The sequence below is a fragment of the Schistocerca nitens genome, chromosome 4 (genome assembly GCF_023898315.1).
Source record: "Schistocerca nitens isolate TAMUIC-IGC-003100 chromosome 4, iqSchNite1.1, whole genome shotgun sequence".
In the NCBI taxonomy this organism is placed as follows: Eukaryota; Metazoa; Arthropoda; class Insecta; order Orthoptera; family Acrididae; genus Schistocerca; species Schistocerca nitens.
Window position 1 is genome coordinate 828,986,998 of NC_064617.1, and position 18,774 is coordinate 829,005,771.

The 18,774-nt window shown below is 41.2% G+C and overlaps 1 protein-coding gene across 1 annotated transcript; it reads right to left on the reverse strand.

The window, feature by feature from the left end:
• Positions 1 to 285: 285 nt before the first annotated feature.
• On the reverse strand, positions 286 to 18,394 carry LOC126253255 (gamma-secretase subunit Aph-1). The gene is made up of 4 exons (XM_049954460.1): positions 18,007 to 18,394; positions 17,584 to 17,804; positions 9,915 to 10,165; positions 286 to 604 (listed from the first exon to the last, which is right to left on the reverse strand). Exons 1-4 carry the CDS (start codon positions 18,117 to 18,119, stop codon positions 422 to 424), a joined length of 768 nt encoding a protein of 255 aa, XP_049810417.1. The 5' UTR covers positions 18,120 to 18,394; the 3' UTR covers positions 286 to 421.
• Between the last annotated feature and the right edge of the window lie 380 nt (positions 18,395 to 18,774).

Consider the following 18,774-nt stretch of genomic DNA (forward strand, 5'->3'; position numbering starts at 1 on the left):
TACAGGTCTGTATCAGTCTCCAGATTTTTTTAAAGTCCATCAGTCACAAATTTAAAACAGTGTAAAAATTATTGAGTGGTATTTTGTTTCATGTGCTTTTTGGAATGGTTGCGTGACTTTGTTCCTGCAGAACAAATTTTAAAAATCTCATGGCACTAATATAAGCTGTGCACAACATTTATGCAGTCCGATTTCTTTCTCACATCATGAAATGACATGACATCCAAATGGTAGTTTGATTTTGAGGTTCTGAAGATAAGTTAAAGGAGAGAACACTAGCATTCATTCAATATAAAATTGATGTACTAAATATTTATAAAATGTACACAAATTTTAATAAATCGGCAGCAGAGTCTTAAATTAAAAAAGTTTAAACAAGTTCCTTCAATTCAGGTTTTACTCCTAATCGTGCAAAACTGTATTAGTCCACTGTTAATGATTGTCCATTTTCTGAAATATGTCTTCGTTCTTTTAAGTACATGCTGGCTCCCAAACTTCTTAAACTTCCTCCAACCACACTGAATGCAATGCTTCCATTGATCAACAAAATAATATATGATGGTATAAGAGTAGCTGCGTACCACATTTGGCTGTTCATCAGCGTCTGCCAGAAACAGAATAAAGTATTACTTTCTGATTAAGCAAAACCTATTTTCATCCCCTACAAACATTAACATAATTTTTCATTTCATAACATCTTAATAAAAAGGACAAAAACACAGAAATAAATAAATAAAACAAATATCTCTAAAATTGACACAACTTTGCCCCCCCCCCTCTCCCCCAACAACATAAAATTGTGAACACAAAACAAATTTGCATGATTTGGAAACAATTTCTCAATTTTCAAAATCTGCTTGCAAAGTTCCATTCATAGTGCTCAAAATGATGATAATTACACAGAAACTATAATTACATTGTTTGACATGAACAGAAAATATTTTGTACACTTAATACCTTACACAGGATTGGCAAAACATGAACGATACTTGCTGACCTGATAATATGGGTCACACACAAATAATATTCAGCAATGTGCTGAACAAATATTTTGTATGCACTATGTTTTCTACAGAGAACAGTTTCCCAGTTTCACTCCAATAAATCTAAGCTTGCCACAAGCTTCACCTAAAACTGAACCCAGGAGTATTACTCGTATGACTGACTTCAGTTTCAACACATTAAGCCTGTAGTCAAACAATAAAACACACACACACACACACACACACACACACACACACACACACACACTCTCTCTCTCTCTCTCTCTCTCTCTTCATGAAGTGCACCTCTTCGTATTATTTACTCTACATTAAGAATTAGTTGCCTATATTTTCACCTGGATGATACTTTGTTGAAAACAAACTGGAATTACTACAATTTTTACCTTACAGAATTACCTCACAGACAACTACATCATCTGTGCAAAGTCTGAGATCTACATTAATACTATCCACAAAGCCATTAATATAGCACATGAACAGTAATGATCCTGTTCCACTTCTCCAGGGTGCACCATGTATTACATTAGTGTCTGTAGATAACAATTGGTCCCACGTTATGTGATGTGTCTCACCTCTAAGTTTTTGATCCAGTTGCAAGAAGCTTTGTAATAGTAAAGTCACACACCATATTACTACACATTCGAAAATTATTATATGGAGTAACAGCTACAAGGGGAGATGATTTCAGCCTGTGTGAGACATTAATTTTATTATATATTAAATTATTTACATCACTGTGAAGATAGTAAAAATGTTTATGGCTGAATACCTCATTGCTTTCTGTGGCACACTAATCCTGAGGGATGGATGGTGTGAATCAGTATACTTATCAATGTTACTGTCTCTTTCAAACTTTGATTGTTGATGACAAACTTAATAAGGAAATGAATGAACTGTGAGGCCGTTATCAGAATGCCCAAATGTGTAACACACTGTTGACAAAGGTTGCCACATATTAGACACTTCTGCACAATAAAAACATTTTTTCTCGATTATGAGTTACCCCTCAACACATTGACAAAAGATATAGTGAATGATAACAGTAAAAGCAAGTAAACTCCTTGACATTTTCATCTCCAAATATATATTTTCTGCAACACAAAGTTGCAGAGTTTGAACATTTAAAATTGTCTATAACAAGAGACTTTTATATTGGTTAGAACACTGCTGTCAATGGCGGGAGGCAGAGAGTACACATATCACACACTTCAAGTCTGGCCATCATTTCAGTATCAATGGAACAGTGGATGACAGAGTTTTGTGTTCGTGTGGGATACCTTTGTCCCGAATGCCATATCTGTTGTTACAACATAACATATTTTGTCCCCATTTTAATCATACAACCCCAAACAGCAGTAGGATCCTTTAATGAGTTAAACCTTTTAGAACAACAGTAAACATTCTTAAGAAAACAAAAGGTGGATTTAATGAACAATGGCTGATAGCCTGAGTTATGAAAAACTTCTGACAGAGTTGACAATTGTATTCAAGAGAATAGGCACCTCTTGGAGGGCATAATTTTTTATAAGTGATTGTGTAAATCAAATAGGTGTTAACATTCAATTACATGTAAATAAAAGTTTCAACATATTACCATTCGTTTTAAAACTGTTCATCATCCATAGGCCACACTGTATAAACAAATTTACAAAACACTGTTTTTATTACTGATTTATTCTCAGACATTATTTCTAATGGTGTGGTCTGGCCTTGTGCAGTACAGAATTGTAATTACTGTATTTTCATCTAAATTTAGTGACAGTCCATTTGCAGAGAACTAGCTATTAATTTTCAAGAAAATTTATTTACGTTTTCAGGTGTTGTACTTTAACAATTAGGCATGATAACACTTGCACCATCAGCAAAGATAACTACTACTGATTCTTGGATATATGACAACATTTCATTTACACACAGCAAGAATAAGAACAGACAATGTTATTCCCTGTGGCTTGCTTGTAATGATTATTCCGCATTCAGAAGATGCTTGTACACTCCTTAGGCATTACTAAATTTTGACAAGACTCAGCAGATACAATTCTGTACTTTTCATTCAGCCCCACAAACCATAAAAGTAATCTCCACCCCCCCCCCCCCCCCCCCCCCCCCACACACACACACACACACACACACACACACACACACACACACACACACACACACACACACACACACACACACACACACACACACACACACACACACACACACACACACACACACACACACACACACACACACACACAGAGAGAGAGAGAGAGAGAGAGAGAGAGAGAGAGAGAGAGAGAGAGAGAGAGAGAGAGAGAGAGACAGTGCTGCATTTCAGAAAGTGAACTAGGTTGGAGTGGGGTGATGGGTCGGGTGGAATGGGTACAGGAAGAGAGAGGTGGGAGGCAGGGAGAGGGTGGGTAGCTAGCGGCTTCAATGGAGGCAGCCAGTCTGCCAGTTAGAAACATGGAAGGGAGGGGTAGCAACTGTCTGAAGTAAGGATGAGCGATGCACACTGAACATTATGTGAGGATGTGAAAAGGGATGATGTGGCACTCTCCACCGGCTCCGACAACTTGCATCACATGCCTAGAACATTCACCTGCCACCCTCCTCCCATTCCGCACCTCTAATCAGTTCCTTTTTCTTTCGAATACTCACATTAAAGGGATAGTTCATGGAGGTGTACTCTGTCTTTGCAACCAAACAAAAGGCAATTTGTGACTTTTCATGCTTTCCCCCGACAGATATGTTGCAAATGCGCTTCTTGGGTTTGCCACCGGATCGTATTGTGTAACTCGCACAATATTTCATTGATGCAACTGCTCATCATCATCATCATCATCATCATCATCATCAGGTGGTGGCAGCTGCTGCTGTCACTGCTGCAAGGCGCAACTGATGATAATCGTGCATCATCGCCAAAATTTATCATGCTGGTAGCAGGCAATACGTGTGTGCAGGAAGATGCTCATAGTTGGAGAAAAGCGACACTACTGGTGCCCCCTGCTGGGAGCTGTGGAAAGGCCATCCATGCATACACTATGGGCAATGACTGTGCTGCCAGACCCTCCTGCGATTAAAAGCTGAACTAAATCTCAGTAGCAAGTTGTGTCATGTGATGAATCTGAAGTTCTTATTTTCCCTGTTTTGATTTAATGGCAGCCAGTGCTGGATCCCAGGCGGCGCTTAGTTGAAAACCTGCATCCCTGTTGATAAGACTGTTCACTGTACAGATATGTATGGCCTCCTTAACAACACAGTCCCAGAAATATGATGCTGAGGATAAAATTTCCATCTGTTTGTAAAGCATACGATATCCCATGTCCAGGCAATGCTCTACTAGCACTGATTTATCAAGTTGCCCCAGGCGTGAATGACAGTGTTCGGCGCAACATTATAGCATGGTTCAGTATGTCTGTCCAGTATAAGATTTTCCACATTGGCATGGGATTTTATACATGCCACATTTCCTAAGGCCAAGGTCATCTTTGACCGAGCACAATAAATTCCTCAATTTCACTGGTGAAAGACACTTCAGCTAGAAGCGTCTGATATTTTGGTTAGTTTTGACATTATATCTTTGTTTACAAAGGTACCTCTGCAGAAATCGTTAAGAGTTTATCAGCAGCCAGTTTGAGAAAGGCATTGTGGCATTATTTAAACATGTGCTTACCTCAACTTATTTCTTATTGAATTACCAATATTTTGAACAGGTAAACAGTGTTGCCATGGGAAGTCCTCTGTCTCCCACGGTGGCCAACTATTTTATGGATGACTGAGGAAAAAGTACTGCAGTCGGCAAGTCTCAATCCTTCCTGTTTCCAGCAGTACATAGACTATTACTTTTGCAGGGTGGCCTCATGGAACAGAAACATTACCTGTGTTTTCCGGCATCTGAACTCGCTCCATCCCAATATACAGTTCACAATGGAAGTGGAAAAGGATGGCACCTTACCATTCCTGGACATCATAGTCAGAAGAAAAGCTGATGGTGCACTGGGACACAGCATCTATCGCATAACAACTCATACGGAGCTATATTTGCAGGCCACAAGTTGTCATCATCTTGTGCAATGTGGTAGTGTCCTACGCTCTTTGGTGCAGAGAGTACATGTAGTCTCAGGTGCCAACAGTGAACCTGGTCAGCTGCAACACCTGAGAATGGTAGTCCAACAGAATGGCTATTCCAATAGGCAGATATGCCATCCATTCCATTCTAATCAAACTCGAAGCAGGGATGTAAATGAAGATGCGAAGGCACCCACTGCAACAGCGTTCTTGGCTTATTTTGGAGGCATGTCTTCGAGAATAGAAAGAATCCTCAAAAAGCACAACATTAAGTGTGTTTTTCTGCCACCAGCAAACCTGAGGAACTTATTGTGCTCAGTCAAAGACAACCTTGGCCTTAGGAAATGTGGCGAGTATAAAATCCCATGCCAATATGGAAAATCTTGTATTGGACAGACATGCCAAACCGTGCAAGAATGTTGTGACTAACACCATCATCATACATCTGGGGCAACCTGATAAATCAGCAGTAGCGGAGCATTGCCTGAACATGGGACATCATTTGCTTTACAATCAGATGAGAATCTTATCCCCAGCATCATCTTTCTGCGACTGTGTTGTTAAGGAGGCCATTCATATCCGTACGGTGGAAAATCTTAACAGGAATGCAGGTTTTCAACAAGCACTGCCCGGAATCCAGTGCCACTGTCATTAAATCAAAACAGGGAAAACAACAACTTCCAATTCATCGCATGACAACTTGCTGCTGAGATTTAGTTCAGCTTATAACCACAGGAGTGTCCAGCAGCACAGTCACCACCCATAGCACATGTGCAGATGGCCTTTCTGAGGCTCCCAGCTGGGGGCACCAGGAGCACTGGTGCTCTCCCACCACTGTGATGGAAAGACGCCATCGCACCAGATTCGGGTGAAGATGACGAGGAAATATCACTTGTAGTCAGAAATGAGATGTTTAATCATCTGACTGTAGATCCAATCTGGCCCAGGAGCTGTGTCGGGGCAATGTGCAAGGGTGCGGAGGAGCTCCCACTCTGTAAATGGGGCGCTATAGGGTTCACTGTGGTGCGTAGAGAACGAGAGGACTTTCCTTTTCATCCGCTGTTTGAGGGTGTGAATGGCTAGGGTATAGTTCTCTGACACAGATGCTCGAGCATAGTGCTCAGTAACCACATTTGCGTCGGTAGAGAGCACGCCATTGATGTTAACATCAGGGACACCTGTTGCGGTCTGGTACCCAAAAAAATGTCTGATCATCGTCCAGACTTGGGAAGGTGACGTGGTCAACACATACCTCTCCCAACACCCGTTTCCGCCATTTTATATGCAGGCAAAAGTGGGCACGGAGCCGCTTAAAGGCTATTACTAGGGAAAGGTGCTGCATATGTCTCTGTAGTGATCGCCGACGCTCTTTCATTGCCTTAGCGACTTCTGGCGACCACCAACGGACTGTCTTTCGCCAGGGGCACCCTATAGAAGCACGGATCATGCTTTCCACCGCAGAAATTATCTTTGTAGTGACCTGTAGTGAGGTGTAGTGCCTGTAGTGAGGTAAAGGCTACCCAGTCTGCCTTGTCTAAAGCCCATCTGGGTAGGCGTCCATGGGCATGACGCCGGGGGAGTGACAGGAAGATGGGGAAATGGTCACTACCACACAGGTTGTCATGTGCTTTCCAGTGGATAGATAGGAAAAGGCCAGGACTGCAAACCGAGAGATCAATGTCCAAAAACCTGCCATGTGCCACACTGAAATGTGTGGCAGCCCCAGTATGTAAAAGGCAGAGGTCGAGGTCGAGTTGTGACAGTAAATTTTCGACATCTCTGCCACAGCCAGTAAGCATGGTGCTACCCCACAAGGGGTTATGGGCGTTAAAATCTCCCAGAAGTAGGAACGGTTTAAGAAGTTGATCAATCAGTGCAGGCAATATGTTCAGGGGTACCATGCCATTTGGAGGGAGATATACGTTGCAGACAGTTATTTCCTGCATCGTCCGTGTCCTGACAGCTACAGCTTCAAGAGGAGTTTGAAGGAGCACAGGTTCACTACCAACTGAGTTCAGGACATAAATGCAAACTCCACCTGAAACTCAATTATACTCGCTACGGTTGCCATAGCTCGGCCAGGTGGTGGAAAAACCTGCCGCAATTCCACTGGAGGATGACATGATCGTGAGACTGGGAAGGCATGAAACACTTAATGAGGCAATCTATACCTCAGGGTCACCAGCTGCCACTGACTTATTTCCTGAACAGGGTATATCCATCGTGTCTGAGGATCTGGTGAGATCTAGGTCCTCAGTGGATGCCAGAATCTTCACCTCATCCTCAGATGCAGAGCTTGCAAGCAATTCCCTTGGTCTTGGGGGGTCTTCTTTCTGGATTTCTCTTGCTGATCCTTGGGGTTTCTCTGGCTGGGAGGGCTTCACTGATTCAGTCTCCAGGACTGAGGATGATCATGAAGCCCTAGGATCAGCTGCTTTCGAGCCACTGGCAGGTGTCATCTTTCCCACTAGCAGAAACCTGGGAAGGGAGTGACCCAAGGGACACCTTCCCAGAGAGAGGAGCCGAAGAAGACTTACACTTCGCCGGCTGAGAAGTGGGGACTGGTGTCCGCGTTGGTTGGGGGGACAGTGCTCCCAAGGTAGGTGGTGCAGGAGCAAAAGGGAGGGAAATGCCCCCACCATCAAGGGGGCAGGCGTAGTCTTCAGGTTCTGAGAGCCGACTGGAACTCACGGAACTGATGGGACTACAACTGTTCTTGTAGCGGTGGCATAAGAGGAGGTCATGGCCACAGGATTTAGGTGCTCAAATTTCCTCTTGGCCTCAGTGTAGGTCAGTCAGTCCCGGGTGTCGTATTCCATGATTTTACTTTCTTGCTGTAAAATCCTGCAGTCTGGTGAGCAAGGTTAACGATGCTCTCCGCAGTTGACACAGATGGGAGGCGGGACAAGGACTACTGGGATGGGATGGATGTCCACTATTTTGACATTGATGCTGGAAGTACAGTAGGAACACACATGCCCGAACTTCCAGCACTTAAAGAACCGCATTGGGGGAGGGATATATGGCTCGACATCACAGCAGTAGACCATCGTCTTGACCTTCTTGGGTAATGTGTTACCCTCGAAGGCCAAGATGGAGGCACCAGTGGCAACCTGATTACCCGTCAGACCCCAATGGAAGCACCGGACGAAATGAACTCCTCATCCCTCTAAGTTGGCAAGTAGCTCGTCGTCAGACTGCAAAAGAAGGTCCCTGTGGAATATAATACCCTGGGCCACATTTAAGCTCTTATGAGGTGTGATGGTAACGGAAACATCCCCCAGCTTTTCACAACCGAATAATGCCCTTGACTGGAATTCTTGCTGGCATTTGATCACCAGCAAATGATGACGTGGTACACTTCATTGCGCGTCATCCACCCTGATACCACCCACTCCGACCAGGGGCCCTCCCCACGGGCGCCACCCAGCTGCAGCAAAGGCCACCTGGCAGGACGGCCATTGCCGGGAGTCCCGATGCCTCAGGGTGACAGGCATCTACTCCTTGGCATACATGGGGAATTAACGACACAGGCATCAGCAGAGCGATCCCTATGTAGTCAGGGTGCTACAACCAACAGGATACATGGCGGCCCCACCACAACGGGCTGGCTATCGTGCTGGATATGAGGTACAAAGAATTCCATGGTCATCATTGGCGCAGAAAACAACACTGCATAATGGGTGGAGGAAAACGCACTCAGCAAGGTGTCCTCTCTCAAGAGTGGGACTACAATGCCGCAACGAGAAAGCGAGCTAAAGATCTCTCTGTACGATGGACACTATGCACCATGTAAGGTGCCCTTCCCCAGTTTGCTCGCTCTTCAGGAAAATTTTGAAAAATTGAGGTCAAACTCTACAGGGGACCATCACATAAAGCCGAAAAGGTGTGAGACTCCTTTTAGTCGCCTCTTACAACAGGCAGGAATACCTTGGGCCTATTCTAACCCCTGGTCCCGCAGGGCTCAATGAGAATTAATTTGCACATGCATTGTTTGGTTTAACAATGAAGTCCACGGTCATTTGGATGGGTTCATCAATAAGCAAAATTGGCTCATTTGGTGGACTGAGAGTCAGCATTTCGCAATCCAAAAGTCTTCACCCTCAACGGGTGACTGTGTGGTGCGCAATATCCAGTTACAGAATAATTGGTGCGATGTTTCTTTGATGGCACGGTGACTACTGAACAGTACGTGACCATTTTGGAAGATTATTTCATCCCCATTATCCGAAGCGATCCTGATTTTGACAAGGTGTGGGAGATACAAGATGTAGCTTGACCCCATTGAGGTAGGAGAGTGTTTGATGTTATGGAGGAGCACTTTGGGGGTTGCATTCTGGCTCTGGTTTACCCAGAGGCCACTGGCATGGGCCTCGATTGGCAGCCATGTTCTCTGGATCTGAACACATGCAACTCCTTTTTGTGCTGCTATATTAAAGACAAGGGTACAGCAATAATCCCAAAACCACTGCTGAGCTGAAAACAGCCATTCAAGTTCATTGACAGCAACTATGTTCTGGCACTTCAGCAGGTTATGCAGAATTTCGCTATTCGTCTGCACCACATTGTCGCCAAGGATGGCAGGCATATCGGACATGTCATAATCTAAATCCAAATATCTGTAGTAATGTTTACATGTTGAATACAGTGTGTGCACACCATAGTTTGTAACAAATTTAAGTTTTTTCTTCGTATAGTTCAATAACTGTCACCCTGTACATTCAAGCAGAATCTTTCTTCCTATATTTGTATAAAGGATGTTATAATACAGAGGCAATGTCTGGATCTCTGGAAATTGCTTTACACTTGTTTGATGCTATAAATTAAAACATCATAGTACTTCATACTTACAAGGCAAGAAACTGTCAAATGACTGCCAACAACCCACACAATTTGTAGGTAATTCCTGTTATCAGCAGCAGAGAAGAATATTACTCCCCAAAACGTGTGAAGGAGAATCATGCAAAGTGTGAATGCTGCTGATGTTATGAAGAACAAGTCAGAACCACCCTTGAGACCCATCGTCGCTGGGCCAACAGCATCTGCCAGTACATTTACTAATGAAAATGCACCACTCATTACACCAAAGCCCATGCCAGACACTAGAACAAAAATTGTAAGAATTAAATTCATATATTTATTAATGGAGTAACAACTTAAGTATTTTATGAGTTTGGGGGGATGATTTAAGCACACACAGCATTAAAATCTGACTCTATATTCATTTCAGAAGACACTATCTTCAAATAAATGCAATAAACGTAAGTTACATTAAGTCAAAGACATAGATAAGGAAGAATATCATTGAACACAGGAATATTTCAGTTTTATGATGACATTCTAAATTACAAAATTTACTCTTCTTTTGATCTCCTGGGGCATTCCATTCACCATGGAAACTAACAACTTTATGATGGCATACCTCAATATTTTCCAGAGTAAGTTTAATCAGTGTAAGGTTTATTTGAGTACAAGAGTTCCTCTTTCGTTCGGTTATTATTACTTCTTTCAAACAATATATGACGAACTCCCTAAAAGAATGCTAGAACGTAGCGACTTACGGAGAGTGTAGACTGTCTGCCACTGGAACTTGTGAAGACATGTCTCACATCTTGAGAAACATACAAATTGCTTTAAGAGGTTACTACCACCCTCTAATTTCAAGTTTACTTCTGATATGGAGTAGGAAAATAAATCTCACAAGATGTACACCACCTGCCTGAAGTACCAATTATCGTTCATAAGGCCCTCAATATGTGAAAGTCAAGACTACCATTTGTATACAGTTACATCTCAAAATATGGTACTATGTATTTGCCAACTGCTTAATTCTAGAAAGTGTTGTACATCTATTTTTGTGGACCTCATTTCTTATGGGCAATACTCTGATTGCAAATCCAGGCAAGACTTGAAAAGTCTTCACAGCTTCAGTACTGTTAGCACGCTCTTACTTCCCACACTATACAGGAAGTCTCCCACATACCTTGCTGTACTGGCATACCTGAGAGAAAAAATATTGCACAGAATAGCTTAATAGCATCAGACTTTCTTCCAGAATAGGGGAAAAGTTTAATATTCTATAGATGATGAGGTAATTAGAGACTGAGCACAGGCTCACACTGGGGAAGCATGGGAGAAGGAAACTGGACACTCTTTTGAAGGGGACCATTGTTGAATTTGCCTTTTACATGATTCAAGGAAACCACAGAAAATCTGGCTTCAGATGAGCAGACAGAATTTCCTCCAAAATTTGAGTCCAGTGTCCTACCACAGTGCCACCTCACTTGATAACAAACTGAAGGAAGTAAATAGAGCTGTGAAATTTGACGAGCATGATAGAGGTATGGGCAGAATTGTGGTTGTGAAAATGGATAAAGAGTTGTGCTTTTCACTGAGCAGCACAACATGCAAAAAACAAGGGCCAAGCAAAGAGTGCCATTTGAACTTCTGGTAGCTCTTGACCCCATCACAAGCAAAATAGTGGAACAATGTACACTGTTGAACAAATGCATTATGATCGCCTGCCTAAAATTGTGTAGGTCCATCTTTGGAACACAATACAGCAGTGATTCTACATGGCATGAGCTCAGTAAGTCCTTTGTACGTTTCCAGACACATGTAGCAACAGATCTTACGCACCTGATATGCAACTACTGCATATTACAGGCTGGTGATTTGTAGGTGCAGAGCTAGCACCCAATAGCATCATAGATGTGTTCCATCAGTCTCAGATCAGGTGAATTTGGTGATCAAAACAGCAATGTGGTATCACTACCATGCTCCTCGCAGCATTGCAACAGAATTCTGACCTCACGAGATTTAATGTTATCCTATTGGAAGAAGTCTTTGCCATCAGGGAAGACATTAAGCATGAGGGATGAAAGCAATCTGCAATGATGTAATGCGCTGCACAGCTATCGCAGTGCCTTTGATCATCACAGGTCCCACGGAAGCTGAGGTGAACAGCCAAAAGCAAAACACGCCCTAGCGGTCTGCATCTGCACTGTGGTGCATTTTCCATGAAGCTGTTTGCCTGGATATCTATGTATACAGGTACTGTGATCTACATGGTGTAACAAGAAAAGTGATTCATGCAACCAGACAACAAGTTTTCATTGATCCATGGACCAATCTTGATGCAATCTTAACTGACAATATCGCTACATCATCATGAATAATAAATAGGAGTCTTCTGTTGTGGAGCCCCATGTTCAAATATGTATAGTGAATGGTGATCCCCAAAACACTTGTGGACTGGACTAGCATTACACTCTCTTGTCAGATCTGCCATAGACCACCTTTGACCTCCATGTTCTGTGGTAAGGTGTGGATGTCCAATACCTTCTCACGCAACATCGTGTCACCATCCTTCAGCCAATCAATACCTTCACTGCATGATAACAATTGTGAAGTCACTGATGACAGTGCCACAAAAGCAGTGTTATTAAACACAGTTTTCTGATACTCCTTCACCAAAGAAGGAGTAGTAAATATTTCTGAATTCCAATCGAGAACAATGGCCAAGATGAGAAACATAGAAGTCGATATCCTTGGTGTAGCAAAGCAGCTTAAATCATATAATAAAGACAAGGCCAGATTGTACACCAGTCAGGTTCCTTTCAAAGTATGCTGATACAATAGCTCCATATTCTGCAATTATATACAACTGCTCGCTCACAGAAAGATCCACACCTAAAGACTGGAAAATTGCTCAAGTCACACCAATACCCAAAAAGGAAAGTAGGAGTAATCCATTGAATTACAGGGCCATATCACTAACGTCTATTTGCAGTAGGGTTTTGGAACATATACTGTATTCGAACATTATGAAGTACGTCGAAGAAAATTATTTATTTACACAGTCAGCAGATTCAAAAATCATTGTTCTTTCCAGAAGGCTTTCGACACCGTTCCTCACAAGCATCTTCCAACCAAACTGCATGCCTATGGAATATTGCCTCAGTTGTGTGACTGGTTTTGTGATTTCCTGTCCGAAAGGTCACAGTTTGTAGTAATAGACGGTAAGTCATCGAGCCAAACAAGTAATATTTGGCGATCCCAAGGAATAGTTATAGGCCCTCTATTGTTCCTGATCTATATTAACGACATAGGAGACAATCTGAGTAGTCCCCTTAGATTGATTGCAGATGATGCTGTCATTTACCATCTTGTAAAGTCATCAGCTGAAAAAAATGAATTGCAAAATGATTTAGATACGATATCTGTATGGTGCCAAAAGTGGCAATTGACCCTGAATAAAGAAAAGTGTGAAGTTATTCACATGAGTACTGAAAGAAATCTGCTAAATTTCGATTACGCAATAAGTCACACAAACCTGAAGGTTGCAAATTCAACTAAATACTTGGGGATTACAATTACAAATAACCTAAATTGGAATGATCAGTTAGACAATGTTGTGGGTAGAGCAAACCAAAGATTGTGATTCATGGCAGAACACTTAGAAGGTGCAACAGATCTACTAAAGAGGCTGCTTACAACATGCTTGCCCACCGTATTCTGGAGTACTGCTGTACAGCGTGGGGTCCACATCAGGTGGGACTGACGTATAACATTGAAAAAGTTCAAAGAAAGGCAGCTCATTTTGCATTACTGCGAAATAGGGAAGATAGTGCTACAGAAATGATGTGTGAATTGGAGTGACAATCATTAAAACAAAGGCGTTTTTTGATGAGATGGGATCTTCTCATGCAATTTCAATCAGCAGTTTTCTCCACCGACTGCGTAAACATTCTGTTGGCACCCACCTGTATAGGGACAAATGATCATCACAATAAAATAAGAGAAATCGGGGCTCACACAGAAAAATTTAAGTGCTCATTTTTCCGTTGTGCCATTCAAGAGTGGAACAGTAGAGAGACAGCTTGAAGGTGCTTCACTGAACTCTCTGCCAGGCACTTTATCAAGAATAGAGTAATCACGTAGATGTAGATGTATTTGGATGCTCACAACTGTAGCATGCAAACAGCCAAGCACCTTCGCCAGTATGGAGATGATTGTTCCCTTGTGCTGCGCCATAAAAATATGTTGAGAAGTCTCTTACGCCAGTGGATTTCCCCATTTGCAAGTTGTATCACAATTGTGTCTGTTCCACTTACACACATTGCTTACAATGCAACATGTCCACGACATCACCAGGTGGCACTCAATCTAGCTGTATGCAGTGGTCATATGTTTCGGCTCATCAGTGCATGTGACTGAAATTAACCAGACAGCAAGTATTGACGAAGCACAAAGCGATAATATTACAGAACTGCACCAGATGACAAAATTTCATGTGGTGCGAAGACACCCACATACTCCAGTTACAGTCTCTAAAAATTGTGGCAGGTATTCATAAGCCATCTCCACATCCTTTGGTAGATGCTGTCTGTGAGGCCATTAATCACCAATTGTGGTGTCTGCAGGACAGTGACGAAGTTTCTGACCATGCCACTCCAGGTATGTTCAATAGACAAATGTGCATGAGAGCGAAGTGGTAGCATCTATTGCTCAGCATGTATGGCTGGATGTTGTGAAATCAGGCCTTTTGAGAAATGGCAGAGGGGCAGTACCTAAGGCTCTGAGTCCTTCCTGATGTAGCAATTACTGTTCATCCTGTTGCGTTCACATTTTGTATCTGACAAATAATCACACTTAGCACTTGTCAGTTACGATAATCAACAATGCAAACAATCAAACATATCAATGCTGCAGCATCTTACCATGTAGGTATCCATTACTACAGAGGAGTGTGAAACAGTACTCATTCAAAAACATTACATTCTGCCACTTAAAACACACGACAACAATTGTTACAAATCTGTCTCCACTGAAGCTTTCTTGGATTGTGAGCAATGGAATGCACGCCACCTTGCCATGCCTAAGGCACACTGCATCGCACCATCAACACAGTGCTCTAGTATAATGTCAACACTGTGGATGAAGCTGCAAGTTTCCTACAACCACAAAGAGAAGCTGGAGGATATCCCACACAGAGGTCAAATTGTGTGTCCCAGTACCAGTTAATGACTGCATACAAATCAATTCTGTGAGCCAGTTTTACACACAGCATTTTTAACAGTGTGCTCCCATACAATATGAAGCATTACAAACTTATTTCTCAACAACCAATCTTTCTGCAGAGTCCATTCTCATCCAAATACCATCAATGACACAACATGGTCAAACAAGGCAGAGCACTGTTTTGTCTTTGTGCATGTCTTTGTGCAATCTTAATTGGTTATTGCTAGTACACTGTTCCACATACTTCTAAGTTAGAATTAATTTTAGATAATATTCCTGGATATCACTTTTTTTTTTTTTTCAAAAATTAGTGCTGCTTCTCTAATGATCACAATTACTAACAGAAAGAATTACAAAACTGTTCATACTTTGGAAAGGAATACAGAGCAACAGACGTGTGCAAAACAGTGGACAAAGTGCGCTTACAGTGTACTAGGCTCTTCCACTGCATGCTCCTATATGCTAGTTGTTTCTCTCAGTCAGAGCAAATCAGCTGATAGTATATGGTAGCCAACAAGAATCATTGAAGCTAATGATTTCTTTTGGAGAATTACGCAAATTGGGTTGTTTTCGATATGATACAGCTACTGACCAGTAGCACAAACTCTAAGTTCAGCTGGAGTGAGAAATTTATTGTGAGTTGCGAAAACCAAAGAATCTTAACACAAAAATATGACTGCTATCATACATTGGTGTGCAGCGTAGCCCACAATATATGCTCATCATTGCAACAACATACTAGCATGACTAATTTGCAATTTTGCTAAAAATTTTGACAATTTGGTTAAATTCTAACCTAATAGTAAAAAGTGCCAGTTAATTAACCCACAGGAAATTATGAACAAACATTCTGATTGGCTTCCAACAACCAACTCATGATTCATCGTAACCACTTCCCAGCATTAGTTGCCCGAAAAGTGACCAACTGCAGCACACAATGGAAAAGCAGCAGTACACCGTAAGCACATTTTTACTGAATGAAAGGTGTTAAGGAGAAAAATCCAGTCTGCAGTTGGATCACTTTGCAGGTAATTTGTGTGTAGATTCATACATAATTTGATAGCTACATATTTCACACCTTCCAGTGAAAGTCACGAAGTCATTGGACGGCACTGCAGATCCCTTTATTGTAATTGTGAATCTCTCTTCCCTCAAACAACTGGTTTGTCGACAAATTTTATCATCAAAGGATAAATGTATTATGGGCAAGAGGAGCAACAGTTAATATCCCAGGTTGTTTAAAAGTACATCTACATGTATTCTGATATAATTGTGCAAAAGAAATATGCAGCCCACACTGGACAACAGAAATTTATTTGCCAGGTCAACAGTAACATACATATGCAACTCATGTTCATCTTCTATTTGAGTGAAAAAATGGTCATTCACTTCATTTTGCATTACAGATCTATGTAACACGCAGAATTCCTGGGACATGAGGAAGAACAATTTATTCACTCCATGAATATTACATAAAATTACTGGCAATTTGGCCATTTCCCTTATCTATTACAAATCAAAAATATAAACACCTCTGTAGTCTGATTTAAAATTTATCATTCTATCACTCTACATTTATTCATCACCCCTGTGAAACAGAATACTCAAATGTTGCAAGTTCCACAGAATTGAACAGGTGAAGACAATTTTTTTCACAAATCTCCCATAAGTTAGTTTTTTTCAAATCTTTTGATCTCTGAGATACATAAAGTCTTATTACTAGATGTTTCACGACAACAGTGCCACAGCTATTTTCTGGAGGGCTTATTTTTTTTTTCCTTTCCAGTTGTAAGGGACCACAAACTATTTTTATTCTTTCCAGATCAGTCCTCCTTCAGAGAGGTGTTTTCCCACCAGTTTACACATATGGGTCCTTTACATGTATTTAGTTATGGTAAATGTAATTTTATTGACGTATTACCTACTCTGGTGGCTTTATTGAAGTCATTTAAAATACATAATTCTACTATTCATATTTTCAAAAGTAAACCATATTAGTGATCTCTGATTAAAGGAAATATGTTGAGTCAACATCCAATTTCTCTTTTCATGCACATACGCAATTCTGGGACAAAAAATAAGCTAATAGATAACTATATACCACCATTTGATAAACCACTATGTAGGAGTCCATAAAGTGATTTAAAAACTGCCCTTTGACAATTACAGGAGCAATAAATACTTCAAGAAACTGGGAACTAAAAATCTGAAACGTGAGCACCCTGTTTTTCTTCATTCCTTAAATATTTTAGATCCAAGCACCCAGTTCTCCAGCTTGTTGGTACCACAAAGAGTAAATGCATTCTTATCACAACAAATTAACACTTTTCACTCTAATATTTATGAAATATGGTATAGCAGATTGCTGTAAAAAGCAAGAGCCCCAGATTGTAGGCAGTTTTACAATTATTTTTATTTGGACTCAATCTACACAATTGGTCAAATTGAACATTTTTCGGTTTCAGTATACCTGTATCTTCATTTAAGAACCTCTTACCATAGGCCAAAACATGCTTGCTGTTTGTGATCTGCGTGTCTGCATCGGTTACTTTCTTCAAACCCACTTCAGCTTTCTGGAGCAATTTGTAAATAAGAAACCTAAAGATTTCTTGAAAAAACACTGAGAAAACCAGCCCAAACGCCAACTTGCTTTTAAGTGGAACTACTATAAACCACCATAACGACGAAATCAGTAATGACAGTAGCCAGAAAAATGCGCTGTAAAATGATAAGGAACACATTAAAAAGAATATATGACTGCAAATATAATGAGTCATAGCCACAAGTAACAAATCAATGATCTGCAGTTTTAAATGCGTCCAATTCAAATATGGTAAATATTCAGGAACATTAATAGTTACAACTGTCAAATCAAGAAAAAATATTTCGGGGGCTGCAATTTAAAACATGGGGAACGTACCTGGCAATTAAAATTATAATTCTAATAGGATCCTTCGCTATTGTAAATGTAAACATTGCAAGCGGTGGACCAAAGGCCAGGAAGGCACATCCAAAAAATTCCATAACAGTCATTGTGACCGTTTGTATAAGGCTCTTAAAATGAAGCCTGTGTTATCTATCTCACGATGCTATATATGGAAGGATCGGCCTACACTTAACACCATTTGTTCACTGTTCCTTGGATCGCTAAACGTCAACTTCAACATCCATCCACACTTCAACACCATTGAAATACCGTAATCACCTGTCACACATAATCTCACAAACGACTTTGCACTTGCTTTTTCACGAGTGTCAAAACTTCAGTCATAAACGTTGGTTTGAATGTTGTTATATCTCTGATACATAAACTGTTGTATATTGTACGCTGAGTCAAAGTAGCTGTTACAAGAATCGGGAATTTCTCCCTTCTTGGTAGTATCAATAGTAGTTGATAGTGAAAGATAAATATAGTCTCGATATCCCAGATACATAGGATTCTGCGTTATTAGATTCCAAACCGCGATGTTGTTTTACATAAAACCAACAAAGAACAAACACTAATGCCGCCGGCACACGGGAAGAGGCAGCTAACGTTGACTTGCACGCAGATGGGAAATCCAAAGTCACGAAACGCATCGCCGTCTGCACACACCACCAGCTGGTTAAAGGGGACCTCACACGTCAATAATATTGTCAGACCGCCAATATGTTGAGCGTCTGAGTGTTCCTATTGACGATTGTCAAT